Source organism: Dromaius novaehollandiae, chromosome 3 (genome assembly GCF_036370855.1).
Source record: "Dromaius novaehollandiae isolate bDroNov1 chromosome 3, bDroNov1.hap1, whole genome shotgun sequence".
NCBI classification, from domain to species: domain Eukaryota; kingdom Metazoa; phylum Chordata; class Aves; order Casuariiformes; family Dromaiidae; genus Dromaius; species Dromaius novaehollandiae.
Window position 1 is genome coordinate 45,778,987 of NC_088100.1, and position 18,390 is coordinate 45,797,376.

The 18,390-nt window shown below is 38.2% G+C and overlaps 1 protein-coding gene across 9 annotated transcripts in view; it reads right to left on the reverse strand.

Moving 5' to 3' along the window:
• USP45 (ubiquitin specific peptidase 45) overlaps positions 1 to 18,390 on the reverse strand; it is a 58,745-nt gene that overhangs the window by 39,721 nt on the left and 634 nt on the right. For 2 of the 9 annotated variants that reach the window (XM_026122094.2, XM_064508818.1), the window contains exons 2-5: positions 9,321 to 9,426; positions 7,073 to 7,242; positions 5,344 to 5,447; positions 4,522 to 4,622 (exon numbers count right to left, since the gene is read on the reverse strand). In XM_026122094.2, the coding sequence (XP_025977879.1) occupies positions 4,522 to 4,622; positions 5,344 to 5,447; positions 7,073 to 7,242; positions 9,321 to 9,420 (475 nt within the window). In that variant the 5' untranslated portion in view covers positions 9,421 to 9,426. Of the gene's footprint in view, positions 1 to 4,521; positions 4,623 to 5,343; positions 5,448 to 7,072; positions 7,243 to 9,320; positions 9,431 to 18,214; positions 18,358 to 18,390 lie in introns of those variants that run through there. The other 7 variants (XM_064508815.1, XM_026122092.2, XM_064508819.1 and 4 more) reach the window with 5 other exon arrangements.

The window sequence follows — 18,390 nt, forward strand, 5'->3', positions numbered from 1 at the left end:
TTGTAAATGGTCACTAGTTTTATGTTTTTTAACTAGTTTTATGGGGTTTTTAAAGTTATTTTAAGACTGATTTCTCTTGCAGTGTTACAATCCTACCAAGTCAAAGACTACAAATTATAATTTTATTTCTGTAGTCCTGTCAGAATGTTATAAACTAAAAATCATGTCCACCCACCATGAAAGAACAAAACATTTAATCACCAGTTTTGATCATCTATGCTCAAATGACTTGTGCTACTACTCACAAGTAAATCGGTATGTGGACAGCAAAGGGAAGGCTCTGCGGATGAAAATCATAGAATTCCAAGGAAAAAAAAAATTTCCACTGATGTAGTTTTCATTTCTTTGCAACATGTATAATTAACAGTAGCCCTTGACAAGTAAGTACATGTGAAAGAAAATTTATGGCTGACAAGAGAAATGTCTTTTTGCTGAAGTGTATCTCCTATTTGGATAGTCAACATATTTGCCAGTTAATTATATTTCTAACTACAAGTAGATTCAATGGGCTCATATAACTCCAAGCTTCAAATTACATGTTGTGAAAGTCAGTTATGAAAGAACAACTTTATTTTTTTCAGTACAATGCTTTGTCAATTGCTAATATTCATGGTCAAATACAAATTGGAAAACTATTCATTCGATTTGTTGTTCCATACAAGTGAATAAACTTTATTTGTATTGTAAAATTATTTTTTTAATCTTAGTTTTACACCAGTTGTATCCATTAAAATTGAAATCAAGTTTCTAAGTTCAACCTACTGGCAAAAGCAGGGCAGCTGAACTTATTAACAAAATCTCATTCCTCTACTTGATTTTACCAGAAATATATTTAACTACAAAATTTGAGAACAAATATTCTTCCTTCCCATTCTATGGCCACACAAACAAATTTAATCAACTGGTCTACAAAGAAATTCAGTCTGCAATCTTACGTCTTCACAGATATCTAATTTCCCTTTTATAAAGGCAAATATGCATAATATTCATTTTTAAGACTGCAGAACAATTTCTTTTCTCCAGCAAATCAGCAGACATGCAGAGAGCAATGTCTCAGCATGGTTCCTGTGTACTACAAGTGCATTATGTCCATGTGAAGCTCACAAGTGTGCCACACTGACAATACTGCACCTGCCTTTCTGTGGAAATCATCATGGCCTGCTAACCTCTTCCACAAAACAAATTTCTGGGTGGTACACCCTAGAAAGCAATCTTGCTTTATTCGTCCATCTTGTGCCCAACATGACCTCTTAACCAAACAGACTCCTTTAAAGGAAAAAAAAAAGAAAAGCAGGCATTGCTGGGTACAACAAACCATAGGATCAGATGCGAAAATCACACAGCTGCAAGCATTCTTTTGGGAACCCAGCACTGGGATTTATCTCAATCGCTTAATGTAATTACAAAAGTCAGTCATGTAGTAGTAATGTAATTTGCACATTTTTACAGCTGAAGTGAAGTCGAATCTTTATGAGAGGCTGAGTGAAAAGCAGGGATCCTGCTGCCACACTATTCCACCACATTAGTACCAAATGACAAGCATTTTGCTTTTGTTTATTTTCCAAGATGCATTAACCAGGAAATCTATATACCCTCCTGTACATGTTTAAACTAATTTACTTTATCTTTAAATGACTCCTTCACTTAAAAGACCAAAAAAACCCTAACAGCCCTCATCTATTACTTATACCCATGCCCATACTGCATTTGTGCAAAAATTTCTACACGATGTTATTTGAATTTTATGAAGTACCATGCCAAGCAGTTCTTCCAGATATGAAAGGAAGTTTTTGTTACAGTGCCATGTTCTGATATGAAAATAAAGCAACAGTGTCTTCACTTTGTCTGCTTTTCGAACCAAAAGAAGTAAATGGGGGGAAACCACTAGATTCATTTTAAAGAAATTAAAAATAAGCTGTGAGGAACAAGTATTGTAAAACTGACCAATGATATTTCACATTTCCCCACTTAAAATCAGAGTAGTTTATTTTTTACTACTAACTACTGCAATAAAAATTGTTGATCCTCTAGTAAAAACACAAAATAAAAAAAGAATTTAAAGAATGACCATTATAGTGAAAATATCACATAGTGATAGTGAAAATATCACTACAACATGAAATGGACTGCTACTCCTTTAGAAAAAAAGATAAGTTAGAGTTAATTTTCACTGTTATACCTTGTCTCCTTTGTTTTCTGGACAACAGCCTGAATTACACTTGGATCTCAGATTTTATTAAAAAGAAAATCTTTAATGGCAGTTTAACTTTAAAAAAGAAAAAAATCTTACCTAAGTTACATTTCTTTACTGGAATCACTCATTGTTTCAGTATTTGGCAAAACAAAACAAAAAAACAGAAAGGGCACTGCTGTTAAATATATCAAATTGAAAAAAATAATGTCGATTTGGTTTGGAAGTTTCCTCTTAGACACATTAGTTATTTACCAATATATCAATGTTTCCCAGCTTCTTCCAGTAATCAGCCTGGACCCATGCAGCAGACTATGCCAGGCAAACAGCTTTTTCCTCTTTTCCTTTCCACTTAAGAAAACCTAGCAAATTATCTTTGTGCCAGTATTCCCAGAGCTCTCAAAACTTTGATCCTAATTGCTTAGTACAATCAGAATTTCTGGCGAATAGAGAGGATTGCTGATTTCTAAGTTTAAAACACTAATGGATGTACGCACATATGCTTACTTTTTACAACAATACGAGATCAGATGTGAGCCTTAGCCCTTTGCTGCAATGGTGCCGGAAATACGGTAACCTTTCAGGAGCAACCTCCATGTGTTAAGACCTCTTGCTGCTAAGGTGGCCGCTTTGCAAAGTGTGTGTAGGAATTCCTTAGCTTTGAACAGAAAAATAACTCCCAGAAGTCAGCATGGCTATTTACATGCTCAAAAACAGACATGTGCATAAATGTGTAGGATAAAGTGTAACTCTGCAGTCAGACTGCCGCTAACACACCACCACTGTAGTACTCTGAGCCCTTTAAGCTGACACAAACTGGCACTGCTGCACAAAAGAAGTGGTCTTGTCCACCCACCACTCCTGGCAGCTCATTCCCACCCCTCCGATTCCCTTCCACATGGAGTCCCGGCACAAGCATTAATGTCACCCTTGGTGAATCATATCAGGGAACTGATCCAGATCAGAATTAACCCAGCAAAAATCCCATCCCTCTCAGCTCCCCAAACCAGTTCTCCAGGCTACCCAGTTAGTCGCTGGGCCAGCACAAGGAGACTGCAAATGAATGGGCACGAGCAAGCAGCCAGGGCCTTTCTTTTTGAAGCAGCGCTGGCTTAAAAAGCTCATGGAAATACAGTGTGAGACTCTGGTTTAAAATTTCACTGTATAACACATTAAAAAAACATTCACAATAAAAACTAGTCTCACATCATTGGATGTGTCACACTGTTAATGCCTACATTTAGATCATTTTCAAGATTTCAGACTATGATATACTCAATACACTTATATCACAAAAAAAGCAACTACAGACAAAAGCTGGGTGATAGCCAGTTTTTCATCTTAATGCCCAATTTAAGCAACTGAAGGGGAAACTGCTTTAAAACAAACAGAAAATTAAAAAAAAGAAATCAACAAAAGCAATACATTTTTGTTTCCCTCTTTTCTATTTGGAAGATATTTAAGTGAAACAGGTCAGAATACCAAAACAGAATACAGAATACCAAAATGAAATATAAACACCTATATAACAGAAATACATTTTGACAAATTCTACTATAAACACATGATTTTTCAGGAACATCAAGTCTAATTTAAGCATACTTTTTCTAAATTGGTTTGGAATTTTGGATGTTTAGTTTAAGACATTTCACAGAAAGTTCTGAACACCAAACTCAGAAAATTTTAGATGTTTTGAAGTTTCACAAGTCAAGCAGAGACTAGTAGTCTCACCTAGTTAGAAGTAAGAATGGAACAGTATGCCTTACTGGGTTGGACTATGGTTGGACTATGTATTCCTCTAGCTGTATGTACATAAATCTTGGTTTGTTTTAAGAGGTATTACATATTTTTTGAGAAAACAAACCTGCTAGAGGTCACTCAAAAATTCAAACTCTAAAATCTGATGTATTCCATAAGGCACGAGCCTGAAATGCTGCAGACAGCATTGTGGTAGGGAAGAATAACATCAGCACTATAATCAGAAGTACACAGTTGAGGGCCATGTGTACAAAGCTCTCTATACTATACGTGTACAGCAAAGAAAATACAGCAGAATTCGAAAGTAAAAGAAGAATTTAGTATGATTTTCTACCAACAGAAATCAGCATTCTATCAATAAAACCCCCAAAAAGCAATGAACAGAAAGCATTACATCCAACAATACAGTACTACAAGATCCACTTACACAAACTTAAATTTACAACAAATCACTTAATTATTAACTAAACTTAACTAAATTTAAGTTAATGTTTAATATGTTTCAAAATCTGAGATGTGCTTTTTTAGAGACAGTACATTATAGAGGTCTCCAGATAAAAGTGCAAACTTACTTGGTTCAGCCCTGGAACCATGTTTTTGAAGAAAGTCAACTATCTGAGCCAAAACCTTTTTGTTGCAATGTGTTGACAGCTCTTCATCACATTCATAACACCTAAACAAAAGAAGAAAAACAGAAATTCAGGAGAGCATTACTTAAGTTCTAGGTTTCAATTTTCCATACTAAAAAGGGGAACAACATTGAATTCCTTCACCCCATACATACTTTTCTACAGACCAGCCCTGATTCACTTCAACGGTTACAGATCTAAATAATCTCAATTTATAGCCCTGGGAATACTCAGAAGCAAGAAGGAAGGTCAAAATTCTATAACCAGCCAATTCTTACAGACCACAGGGAACCCATGAATTGCTGCCTTAGGCTGTTTAACCTTCTTCCAAGGCAATACACTATGGTGGCCACTGCAAAAACTGTAATTCAGTCTGCAAGTCAGGACATTTTATCTACATCAAAATAACTGATAAAATAGAGAAAGGTAGGTGATATGATTGATAATTGCTTAACAGGAAGAAACCTATGTTTGGACAATGGAGGAGATGAGGAGAATACAATAGGTCTCATTCAGGATGGGGAAACAAACCAGAACCACACTTCATTTGGTTTGTCTTCTCTGAGAGTCCTAAGGGCAAACTACTTTTCTGGTTCTGCTCTCCAGAAAGTCTCCCTTTCCTCTTTGCAGACCTAGCTAAAGTATTCATCTTATCTATCAGAATTATTCCTTAACATGAGAAGGCACTGCTTTAAGTTAAAAGTAGTCCTGATACATAAGCATATATAACAAAATTTATATAAAAACCTGCATACCCATTCTTACCATATGATCCATGTGCTGAGACTGATAACAATGCAATGAGGTTCTGTGCGTGCTGTTTGGAAGTGTTTTAGAGAATGCTGCCCTTCTGAGTTCTTACTACATCCCTAGAAATGGAAATATTAACACAGTAAGAAAAAATTGGAAAGTAGGAAAACAGTATATAGTTTTGTAGTAAATAAACTACAAAAATTGTATGTTAAAAATTAGACAGAAATCTATCGTATACTAAATACTCACAGCTATAACACTTGTCTGGAATGCTCTTAGCATTCTCAAGGGATGAGAGGGTTTAACATTCTTTATAATCCAATATTATAAATATCAGTCAACTTTTTTTGCAAAAATAAACACATTTTCTTTTTACCAATAAAGGGAAATCTATTATGATACAAAACCAGAATCTCATCTTTTCTACTTGAAAAAAGTTACATGTATGGGAAAATTATTAAGCTTGTTTTTACTTAATAGAAACAATTTCCACTTCTTTAATAAATAAAATAAATACTGTCAACAGATAATAAACTGTAAAATTCACAAAAAAAAATCCCTAAAAAATGTGAACAAAAGGACTACATGGGCTTATTTGATCCATAGATTAAATATCAAGCAAAGGAACACCTCAGGTAACCCTTATTCCTCAAGAATGGTACATGTACTCCAGACAGCAAAAGCAAAAGACACATAAATTGGTTTTGTACTAAAAAGCTACCCAGAATACATCATTTACGTACAACAACTTTGAAAATTGCAAATGCTTTTGCTCAAGTATCTACAGAGTGGGATTTAAAAGACAAAGTGAACAGCCTTCAAGACTGGTCTCTAAATGACACATGAGTTTTAGAGGCTGTCTCAAGCATAAACATGAAAAATCACAGAGATTTAGCTCCTTTTAAAAGCTCTCCTTAATTACATATTTACATAAATACTCTACAAGCTCTCCTCAGAACGAGTTAACTATCTTCTGAAGCCTGCCAATAGCATGTTTCTTTGCAAAGTTAAATCTGTCCAGATAATACTCGTATCAGTTTGCTTCTGCTTGTACTATGGCACTGTACCTACAGACAGTCTGAGAAAATTGTGAAATGCTTTATTTGGGCAACTATTAGCCGAATCAAGCATGTCATTGCCTGCTAGCTAAATTTTTCAGTATCAGTCTTTACTTCACTCTCAGGCTAGAAATCTGCATGAGCCCTTGGGTCAGGACCTGCCATTTTAAACTCCAAGGGCACAAATTGACAATACAACTGATCCAATCTACAGGCTAGACACCACGACAAGCAGCATTCTTACTCCTGCACAGTCCTTTCTTCCAGTCAAATCTAGCAGTAGAGTATCTACAGTGCAAGCTGATTCAGCAATATACACATTCCTTTATTTATTTGTATTTGCAGGACTTTCTGCCCGATCAGCCAGCTAACAATGTATTTTACAACTGTACAGTTCCTGGAGCTGTATTTATGTAAGTGGCACGAACTTGCAGTTGAAGAACAGAGAAATGATGGGACTACCCCTTACTACTTGCAATGCCAAACTGCACCTTAATACATAAACCTAACCCAAAACACTGCCAAAAACCAGACATCAGGAAAACAAGACCACAACCAAGCACTTATCTCACACAGCCTTTCACTGCAGGTAACGAGATTCCACGCAGACAGGATCTATACTGGTCACATTTTCTAGCAAATCAAGGCCTATTCACCTTCATAAATTTACAGCGTAAGCTTACCTGAGAACCGCATTTGAGACACAGCCATACGTCCGAAGGTGCCACAGGCTCACCATCACTCATCCGTCTCTCCTTCAGACATTCTGAACACATTGACCATACGTTCTGAGCTACCGCTCTCTTCACATGATGCACATCCACTGCTTGGCTCACATGTTGGCAGGTTAAGCCTTGAGAAAATGGCACATACCCACTTTTAGCAATTAAAAATAATAGTTTTGAAAGAGAACACATGTACACTGAAAGAGCTGAATCTTCCACAAGTTCAGTATTAGGAAAAAAACAGCAAAGAACTCAAATATCAAAAACTGGCCAACAGCTCCCCCATATATTGAATTTTATGAGGGATCTAGTCTGGTCTTTCCACAATGAAAATCATTTTCAAGTTAATAAACACTACCTCTTAAAAACAGCTAAACTTAAGGACTACTTTGTATAAAATTCACTTCCCTGTTTTTCTGTCAACAGTGAAATATTAGCAAAGCTATTTTTGCATATATCAACACAGAGAGTTGACATACCTTCCTATCCTTAAAGAAGGATTTCCAAATACATCATGTACCCATCCATTCCTACTACAACTGCCCACTTTGAATGTGGCTGTCAACCACCATTCTTCTTTGTCAATTTTTTGCAACAACTCCAGTGAAATACCACAGGATAATCTAGGTTTGAAGGGACCTCTGGAGGGCATCTGGTCCAACCCCTCACTCAAAACAGAGCCAACCAGAAATTTAGATTAGATTGCTGAATGCTTTGTTCAGCTGAGTTATGAGTATCTCCAAGGATGGAGGTTTCACCATCTCACTAGAAAATCTGTTTTCTGTCTGATCATCCTCATGGGGAAAAAATAACTTCCTTATATCTAACCAAATTTCCCTTGCCCTAAGATCTGCTGCCTCTAATTCTTTCACTGTGGACCTTCAAGGAGAGTTTGGCTCTACCTCCTCTATAACCTCCCATCAGGCAGCTGAAGAAAGAAACTTTACTCTCTCTTCTAAACAAAGCTAAACAAACCCATTTCCACCAGCCCCTCTTCATATGCCATATGTTCCATCCCCTTAACCATCTGCTGGGTTGGCCCACTGCTGGAGTCACTCTAGTATGTCCATATCTGTCTTGTACTAGGGAGCCACTGGACACAGTACTCCAGATGAAGTCTCCCAAGTGTCGAAAAGGCACAAAGAATCACTTCTCTCTACCTGTCAGCTACACTCTTGCTATTACAATCCACTGTACAGTAGGAACAAGCCAGTAGGACTCCCAGAAGCTTTTCTGCAAAGCTGCTTTCAAGCCATCAGTTCCCAGCCTGTACTACTGTATATGGTTATTTTGGCTCGGGTGCAGGATTCTCCACTTGCCTTTGCTGAACATCATGGAGTTTCTGTCAGCCCATTTTTCCAGCCACTCTGGGTCACTCTGAATGGCAGACCTACCCTCCAGGATACTGATTACTCTTCCCGATTCGTTGATATGAAAATGACAGAGTGTGGCCTCACAGCGACATCAGCCAGCTCTCTCAGCACCCTCAGATGCATCCCATCTGATCCCATAGACGTGCATTATGTTCAGTTTGCCTAAGTGCTCTCAATCTTCTACTCTGGATAATGCTTAAATCCCCTCAAGTCTGCCACTGGGCTCAGGGACTTGGGAGGACTGAGTGCAGATCTCACGAGTGAAGACAGAGGCACATGTGAAGCACTAAGTTCCTTAGCCTTTTCTATGTCCCTTGTCACTAGGTCCCCACCTCTCAAGCAGTCTCATTACACTTCATTTAGCTGTCAGAGTATCCACACAAGCCCTTCTTGCTCTTCACATCCCTCATTAGATTCAACTCCAGCCGAGGTTGGCTTATCCAATCCTATTCCTACATACTCACGACCCCCTCAGGGTAGCCCAACCGTGCTTCCACCTCCTGCATGCTTTTCCTTTTTGCATCTGAGCTCAGTCAGAAGCTCCTTGCTTGACAAAGCAGCCTTCTGCCATGCCTGCTTCACTTTCTGCACATCGGAAAGGGCTGTTCTTGTGCTTTGGAGAGGTTGTCACTGAAGATCAACCAGCTCTGTTGCGCTTCAGGGCAGTCATGTAGTGTAACAACTGATCATGTCATAAACATTTGATTGAAGATACTTATGTTATGAATTCACACAGGAAAAGCATTTCACTCTACCACTGCTTCGTGGTTTTCACCAGTCAACTTGGAAGATATCCCTCAACCTCCGGGCCCAACATCACTTACTGTATTTACCTGCAATATCATCTGAAGAGTCTTCATCCTGTGGCCTATTAGGCCTTTTGTTTCTCTTTGTTTTCTCAGAGTTAGCTCTTGATGGATCTTTCACCCGCATCTGTTACTTACTAGGAAAGAGAAAGAGAGATTGCTCTATTGTCTAAATACTTCAGCAAATTTAGAGAGTTTAAACCCTGAAAGCCTGAGATGGAATCACACATTCAAAACTCTAATTCACAAACAGTTTTAGGTTTTGATTAATAAAGAGTAATGCGTAATAAAGAGCATGAACATGTCATGAATGAACTCTTAGGTATACTGAAAGATCAATTATATTACAGGAAGTTACAAATTGTATCTGTAGCTACATGACACACACACTTCCAGTCAGCAGTGATCTGAGATACTGGGATTTTCTTTTTTTGTTTTAAAGTAAACTACCACAGAGTTCCATACATACCTTACCAGAAGAACTTTATTAAAATAGAAGCTTCTCTTTCTTAACATATTTTCCAAAAGAAACAAGGTTTATGTCACCATTAACCTGTGTGCATTCTCTAAAAGCTTTTGAGCAATTTCAAACAGTTTAATAAAATACAGATGTCTTCCAGACCTTGTGAAATTAGGATGCTAAGAAAAGAAAGGAGACCTGCATTATCAGTGAGGACAGACTGCAGTGTGAGTTGACACCTTTATTAAGCATCAGAGGATCCATACAGATGAACTCTTTCATAAGAAAACTGGTTCATTAACCAAAGAGCTCTGTGAGCAATGGAACTAAAGGATACATTTTTCCCACCAAACTTTTTCTAAAATCCTTCACAGATTTCAACACACTGGCTGTTTAACCAAAATCCAAATGTGAATCCACTGAATCAGTGCAGCTGTGCATCATACAAACAGCTTCTGTAACTTAGCTTACGGGTTGCCCTTTTAACAATATGCTTCATGAAAAACAAAGAAACTTATGTTTTGATATACAAAGCATATGAATGTAAGATAATCAAATACTCACACACTGCAAACCTGTGAACCATCATTTCTGTTTAGAAAATTAATGACTTCTTCTTGGGGTATCACCTGCAGGTTACTAATGTCACCTGATCCACTAATATTGAAATATTTTTTAACTGTACTACTGCATCTGTGTTTACGAAACTACTGAAATGTCCTACCTTTGGTAACACTAATAAATATACCCCCTCTGTAGATCAACCAGGTTAAGTTTCCCAAAGTTTAAAAATCTGTCCAAGTTTTTAATTCTTCTGTGTACATGCAATTAGACTTTTGAAACTGAGAGACTGAAACTCTGAGATGCACTAGAATTGATCTGTATATTGAGTTCAGTATTTCTCCTCCTTTCTCATCCGCTGTGCCAATCACTGAAACAGTCTGCAACAGTGATACTGAAGCACCATCACTGGCGTCTGAATAGACCTCACTAAAGTAAAGCAGGCAATTCATTTCTCAGAGCTACTGTTTCAGGCATCTTACAAATTCAGACAGACATCTCTGCATCTGTCATGCTTACTGCTAGTGGTGGGGGTTTTCTGTATGGCCAGAGCAATTACAGATTTACTTTGGGAAAAAATCAAAATTATGCAGAGTAAGAAAGAAACCTTTCCTCTCTGCATCCTTGTGGTGCTGGCTTCGTGCCTCCTCAACCTTTCAGAATACTTCGGTTTTTTGTAAAATGCTACTTTTACATAGCAACCAGTTTATACTATATTAAATATCATAACGTTCTTAAATTACATATACTTCAGAGTCTAAAGCTTCAAACACTTAGACACAAGTAAACAATGCCACTGAATTCAGGTTTGCTGATTTTGCAGGTTTGCAAAACTGAAACCTAAAGCTTGTTAGCTAAACTATGGCTTTGACTAGACAATAAACTTCTGTCTTGTTTTACATGCATAATTAATGATGATTCCCAATACATTATTCTCTTACCCCACATACATGACGGCAATTTAATCGCCTTTATTCACTTCCTAATATACTTGTAAGGTCTACTTAGACATTCAATTCCAAGCAAGCCTAGCGAAATCAGTAGTTGAAGGTAACACGGTTGCTGAATAGCTTAAACTATAATTATGGCATGGCTTGGTATAATAAATTTTGCTGTCAGAAATCAGTCAAAACCCTCAGCATGAAGTTTTACTTCAAGACAAATTTCACCTGTGTTCATTTCCATTTCCACTAGCTTTTGAACTGTTTTACAAAAGACTGAGTTAACAAATGCCATTCCTTAATTTAAAAATGTGTACTCTGTAAGAAAAATATTATGCGTCATCTATACAATTTAAAAGATGAAGTAGTGAATGAGTTAAATGAAATAACTGTATTTTCTACATGCAGTAATTATTGGCAGGAGTATTTTTTAATGTAGGCATCAACATGTATGCAACAGTCCAAATAGATAGGAAGAGGCAGGTACAGCAAGTGCCAAGCCTGCAGTGAAATTCATGTTCATGCAAGAAGATCTGACAATTCCAGCTCTTGGGTATTTACATTCAGCTACATCTAAAATCCCTAATGTGTATCAGCAGCCATGCATCACAGCATCCCTATAAAAGGAAAAGGTGCTTCAGATCCAAATACTTTTAAGTGCTTATTTCTGCCTTGTCATCTTATAATTTACATGTAAGCTATTGTGAAACTACCCATCATCAGTTATTGCACAGCAGCTTAACTGAGCACAAAACATTTTCCAAGCAGGAAAGCCATCCTTAATACAAGTTCTGAACAGCGCTCAGTACACCAAACATGGCTTGAAAAGCTCATTATTCACAGGTATCTTGTTTGTAGATGTAACACTGTAAACTACTAGAGTATATTTGCCAACACGTGTAAGGCAAAGACATTGACCAAACAGTACGACCGATACAGACTCTACTAGAAAACTGGTGATATTACACTAAATGACATAAAAAGTCAAGAGCAGAGACAGAAAAATGACCTCCCTAGAGGAATGTAGTTGTGTTTAAGTTATTCGACATGGACACAAATGATCATACAAGTTCATTTCAGCATAAAAAGTTTTATCTATTTGGACAGATTATGTAAGACTGTCCAAACCACATGACTTTCATTTGGGTGAATTCTGTTCATATCAGTATACTTCAGGATCTCAGACAACTTCAGGAAAGAACAATCACACACCAGACCAGCTGAAATGCAAGCCTTATCCATCTCTGAAATCATGAGGCCAATAGGCAACTTAATATTATCTGGAACAGGGCATCAGTAGCCCACCACTGGAACCCATGCTGCACAGTCCTTTAGGACACACAGAAAAGGCATAGTTTCAACTAGCATCTGGAATGGCTGGAAATGTGACATTTCTATTCCAAAATAATCAACAAGGCGTTAGAAATGAACACTGAAATAGTAACCGACCATTCATACTGCAGATTCGGGAATCCACTGACCAAAGTAGACACTTTTCAGTCATCTTTCAGTAAGAGTGGGTAGAACAAAAGATAACATGTACCAATACATTAAACAGTTCTCATTAATACACATGCAGAGAAGTATACATCACACAAGGCTCACTCACCTGTGAGCTCTCTGAAAAGCCACATAATATCAATGACCTAGCCAGGGTTTGTGCTTGATTTTGAAAAGCATACAGAAGGGTGAGAGCAAGGGAGCTGCTTAGCAAGCATGCGAGATGCAAGAAGGCCAGTACACAGGCAGCACTATTTGCCCTTTTTCGGCAAACTTGAGGGCAGAAAACATTACAAGTAGAAGATTTAACAAATAAAAACAGGATCAACATTTCAGATATCAACATTATTATGCTAGGAATCTGATTATTGCATTTAATTGAGATAAAGGAGGAGGAAACGTAAAGTAGTTCAGAAATTAATTCTAAGAAATGTTTATGTGAAATAACAGACTGAGATTTTACTGTAATGAAAAGCCTGAAGAAACGTAGGGTCAAAAAAGCATAAAATACAGTTAAGAAAAAAAATCAAGAGAAACCTTCTATATGTCCACTGACCATAGGCACAATCCGTTCAGGACAAGAGGGCAGAGGAGAAATGATCAACTGGCATACAATTAGCTCAATCCTCTGGACATTAAAAGCCTTGACAATTTTCCCACGATTTGCTTCTTTCTAACCCACTCCTCTTTTCTGAATATGTTCAATGACACTATTTTGTAGCGATGGCCATCAGCTGTCGGGTGTCCTAGAGGAGATATTCTACCATGATACTCCTTGAAAGGACAAGCAGAAGGAAATCTCTACAAAGTCTTGCTCAGAAGTTTCTTTTTCTAACGGAAAAAGAAATATGGTAAGCTTCTAATTTCTTATCCACAAAATGAAGTCACAGTGCTCATGATATTTGACTAATGAATCTGACAATAACAATAAAAAAGATCTTTGCAGTAGAAAAAGCTGGTATCAGATAGCATGTTCCCTCACCCTGATCTCTATTTAGCATACAGTAAAAATTTGAAGTAAAAATTGTGCAGTTTCTTGGGAAAAAAAGTAAAAGTAGGAAGAGTGGAATCGCATCCTTTTAAATACTCATTTCATGCAAAACTAGAAACTAGTTCTTCCCCAACTGGTTCAGATTTGTGACCTTCGCACACAAGAGTTTGAAGTATAATAACCATCACTTGCTATTCTTGGTGTAGAGTTTACTTTTTACATTCACAAAGAACCCTGATGACAATCTGCCTGCAAAAAGCCAATTAAGATCTGAAGTTCCTTACTACAATTGCTTATTTCCACCTTTCTAGAAAAATCAAAATGCTTCAGAGGCAGCAGAACAATTTGCCTACCTAATTTTAAAAGCTCTGCATTTGACACAAAGTGCCAAAAATCAACATATGGTACCAGTGGCAAATTTGTTACGTTAAATCTAAAGTATACCTTGACTATTTTAAATGTAAGGTATGCCTAAAATGGTCTGTATTTAACACAGTAAAGCAGCCTCTCCATAAAGTATATAGCTAGAAACTAAAAAGAGCTAGATGTAGTTCTTAAAATACCCTGATTGTAGGGGTTTTTTTGGTAAGTGTTTTAGTCTACTAAAAATCAATAGAGCTAGGACCAATAAAAGGTACAAGGAGAGCATACACTAGATTCACTTTTCTTTAGGAGAAAAAAGCAAAAACAAGTCATTCCTCTCACAGCCTCTGTACGCAGCAGAGATGGCAAAGCTGTCTTCACTGTCTAGATTCCTCAAGGCCTATTCCCACCGTATCATCTTGCACTCATTACTTGGAGGTTGAATCCCTCCTCCTACAAGGTCTTCATAGCTCACCTGCTACATTTTTAAATATGCAACCTTAGTGTTTTTTTCCCATGCTGTATTTTCATTATGATGTTTATAAGAAACTCAAACCAGACCATCAGTATGTCAGAAGAATAACCTGTCATACTGACTATTACCGTATCAGTGCTTCCACTTCATCTGTTAAGATACATCTTTTCCCTGATCTTAAAACCAGGGCACCAGCTCTCTCAGGCAAGTGCTGTTTTTGTTCTTTGTCAGTACTGTTACACTGTTAGCACGACATTTTCCCCGGCTCATGATTAACTAAGAGGATTACATTTGCATTACTAGAATGCAAACAGTAAGATAAAAATGATGTTATAATCATCAAGTTATCTAAACATTCTTACCCTATGAAATATATCCAAATGAGTCTACAGATAGTCCCTATGTACTATTTTGGATATGGGTAACATAGTATTATCAGCAATTACTGGGGAACCAGTATTGTTAGTTATTTCATCAGTGAACATGTGAATTCAAAGGAGCTGGGGCAAATACATTTCCTTACCTGCTTCTCAACTCACTTAGTGTACTCTGAGGTATCCTAAATTCCAACCACTTGTAGTCAGACTTTTCAGCTAAGATGCTACAATTTTTTATTACTAATGCAAAAAAAATGCATCACACTAAAAATGCAGGGAGAGCACAAATTTAGCATTCCAAAAATTAGCACAGGGCTTCCCTATAGCTTAAAAGAACTATACAGTTGCCAACAGTGGACTACGCAAGCCAGGGACTGCTTAACAGAAAAGATATGTAAATTTGGTCAAAAGGTCAAGATGCTCTGTAGCATGTTTGTGAACAAGCTTTAGAAACTTCCCTATGTCTGCGAAAGTACAAAAGGACAAGACCTGTACAAATCAGCAATGCCAGATCTTCAGCGAGTGTTGCAGAATTGCTACATGTTTTGATGTAAGCTGTAAGTAGATATATTTTGGACGGCTGTTCAGAGCATTACCTGTGGCATTTTGGCTGGCTCACTACTAGATCAAATGTCATCCAATCAGAGCAGGAACCACATCCATCACGGCTAGCAACTGGGCAGCGTCGTCAATCAGCAGGCCAGGGCGCTTAGCGCTCTGACAGCCACCAAAACCTTTGCAGCAAACAAGCCCTCGCTGCATGCTAGAGCAGTAAAAGGACCAGAACTACTGACTGGTAGTGGCAGCAACACTTCTTCCCCTGGAAAATGTCATTTGAGATTCTGGAAGTGTCATCTCCAAGATGTCCTCGCCCAAAGGCGCATCACACACATTCTACACCATCACTAGGGCTCACATGCCGATCCTGACGTTATATTACAGTCCTAGAAGGGTGATACGTGGATATACTTTTTGCACAAGGAGTGAAACAGGGCCTTGTGAGTACTAGCTACAACTTTCCAAGTGACAGTAAAAATCCCATAGCATTTCTCACTTTTATTAATCATTTTAATCCATCTGCCCATGCTAAACATGGTCTGTCAATTTTCATGTTTGCATCCTACACAATCCTGCTCAGGTTTGCTACTGAAACATACTTGCCACAGAAACTTTTAATGATAACAAAAACCCAATGCATCTAGAAACCAGAATAAAAGACCCCATAACCGGTTTTATGACTAAAGTAAATAAAAGGATTGAGTGGACAAAAGGAGACATTTTGACATTTGAGATTTTGATGTCAAATATTTTTGCTAGTATCTTATAGCAAAGGTTTTGCTAGTGTCTTATAGAAAATGGCAGGGATCCCTGTCAATACCCAACCTAATAACACAAACATACAACTTTTGCTTATGCTCTCTACCCCACTTTAAATGCATCTTAAAAAAAAACATTAACACACTAAGAGGGAAAAACACCTGGATGGATGTGTTTATGGCCTACATATTCACAGATATCCCTTAAACAGCAAAACACAAAAATAACACAAAAAGAGCTATGGCTTACAAGCAGCGATGTTGGCCTACAAGCAAAGAACTTCAGGCGGTGAAAAGGCAGTCAGATGAGACAGCAAACAGCCTATGCAGTCGAGTGATATGAACAACGATGTAAACAGTCCCGTCACCATGGAAAACTTGAGGGAGTGGCGACTGAAACAGCTGGAGGACAAACACTGAACTCAGAGTGTCTTGGCAGGATAGCCATGGGACAAAAAGGGGAAAAAAAGTGGTTCAAGATGTCATAAAAGAAAATGAAGGGCAGTAATGGCAAAGGATGAACTTGGAAGAAATACTTACTCTGCAAAGTCTGAAAACAGAAGGAGAAAGTAAAGTAACAGCAAGTAATAAAAAGGAACTGTGGTTGTAGTATACCATGTGAGACAGCACACTGAAGCCCACACAAGATAACACGTTAAGCTGATAGACTGAATGCTAAAATCTTAGTTTCTAATGTGCTACACCATTGCCTAAGGGCTGAGCCTGGGCAGCTCACTTTAAGACAGACAATGTCGATGTATAACTTTCCATCTACTTTGGAGGGGTGTTGCTGCAGCAGCTGATTAATGGTGGTAAAACAACTAAAAATGTAAAGGACTATGAAAAACAAGTTCGAGCTCTTTGAAAGTCAAAGTCTGGCTGCTGAGAGGAAAAAAATTCATTCAGTTTTCTCCCTACACACAAACTGCCCCAGTTTGTTTTGATGACACATCTAAAGTAGAACAACTTGTCCTTGATCTACGATTGATGTTACCAGCAAAACGCACAAGACGCTAGCTATGTATCTGTGAACCTCACGGAAACAAAACTACAGAATATCACTTCTTCAGTAGTTCCTGAAGAAGTCTGACAAAATATTTACAACTGTAGTGAACTGCAAAGTAATTTTACAAAGCATATTCTACAACCAACCTGGCACATGTTCTTTCCACAGTCATTCCTACCTTTTCAAATGGCACAAACATTTCCTTCAAACAAAACTCTGCATAATATGCTTGTATGAAAGGATTGTGTACTGATAGCTAAAGACAACACACGACAATATTTGTTGGTATTGTCATCCAGCTTATAGATTGCTGACATTTACTTTATTTTTGTGCATCTATGTTTAAGGTGTAGCTCTGCAAAACCCCTTTAACCGTGTGTATCTACAGCAAAAGTAGCACCACGTGCTAAGAGTAAAGCCTATCTACAGCAAAAGGCTGACTGAAGTCCTAAAAAAATCCAGATACCAAAATCAAAACAGAAACCATCACCAGGTTCTCATCTAATCGCTACCAATTTTCCTCGCATCACTAATACGAACCGTCAGTCACTGAGAAGTAAACTCCAGGTAAGACAGAGCTGATCCAAGCACCCTGCCACACACTGAAGCCTTCGGCTCCTGCGGAGCAGTTGCAGGCTGGCCGTGGCGTGGCCCGGCTGGCGCAGGCCACGCTGCCGGAGCCGTGCAGAAACCAAGCGCCCCAGCGTCGTGGTACGGGGCTGAAGCACCATTTTAAACCACATTTGTCGAACGCCCTTGTTAACTTGTCGAACGCCCTTGTTAACCTGCCTACCGCAAGGCAAACGCGGCTTATGTCTAAACGCAACCAATCGCGCCGCTGCCCCGCAGAGAACAAGCATTTTACCGAGAAACTCACTGTGAGGCGAGAAAACAGCCCGGCGCTGCCGCTCGCGGTTCACCGGGCGCTTACCGGATTTTAGATCGATAATCAATAACCAACAGCACGGAGCTCACGGCTGGCAAATCAGCACACAGGCGCAGACAGCGTAGTTTTTTAACTAATTTAGGAAACGACGGAAGCAGTATCAGGGAGGACTGCGCACGCACACGCGCGCACATATAAATATTTACACACACACACAGCTC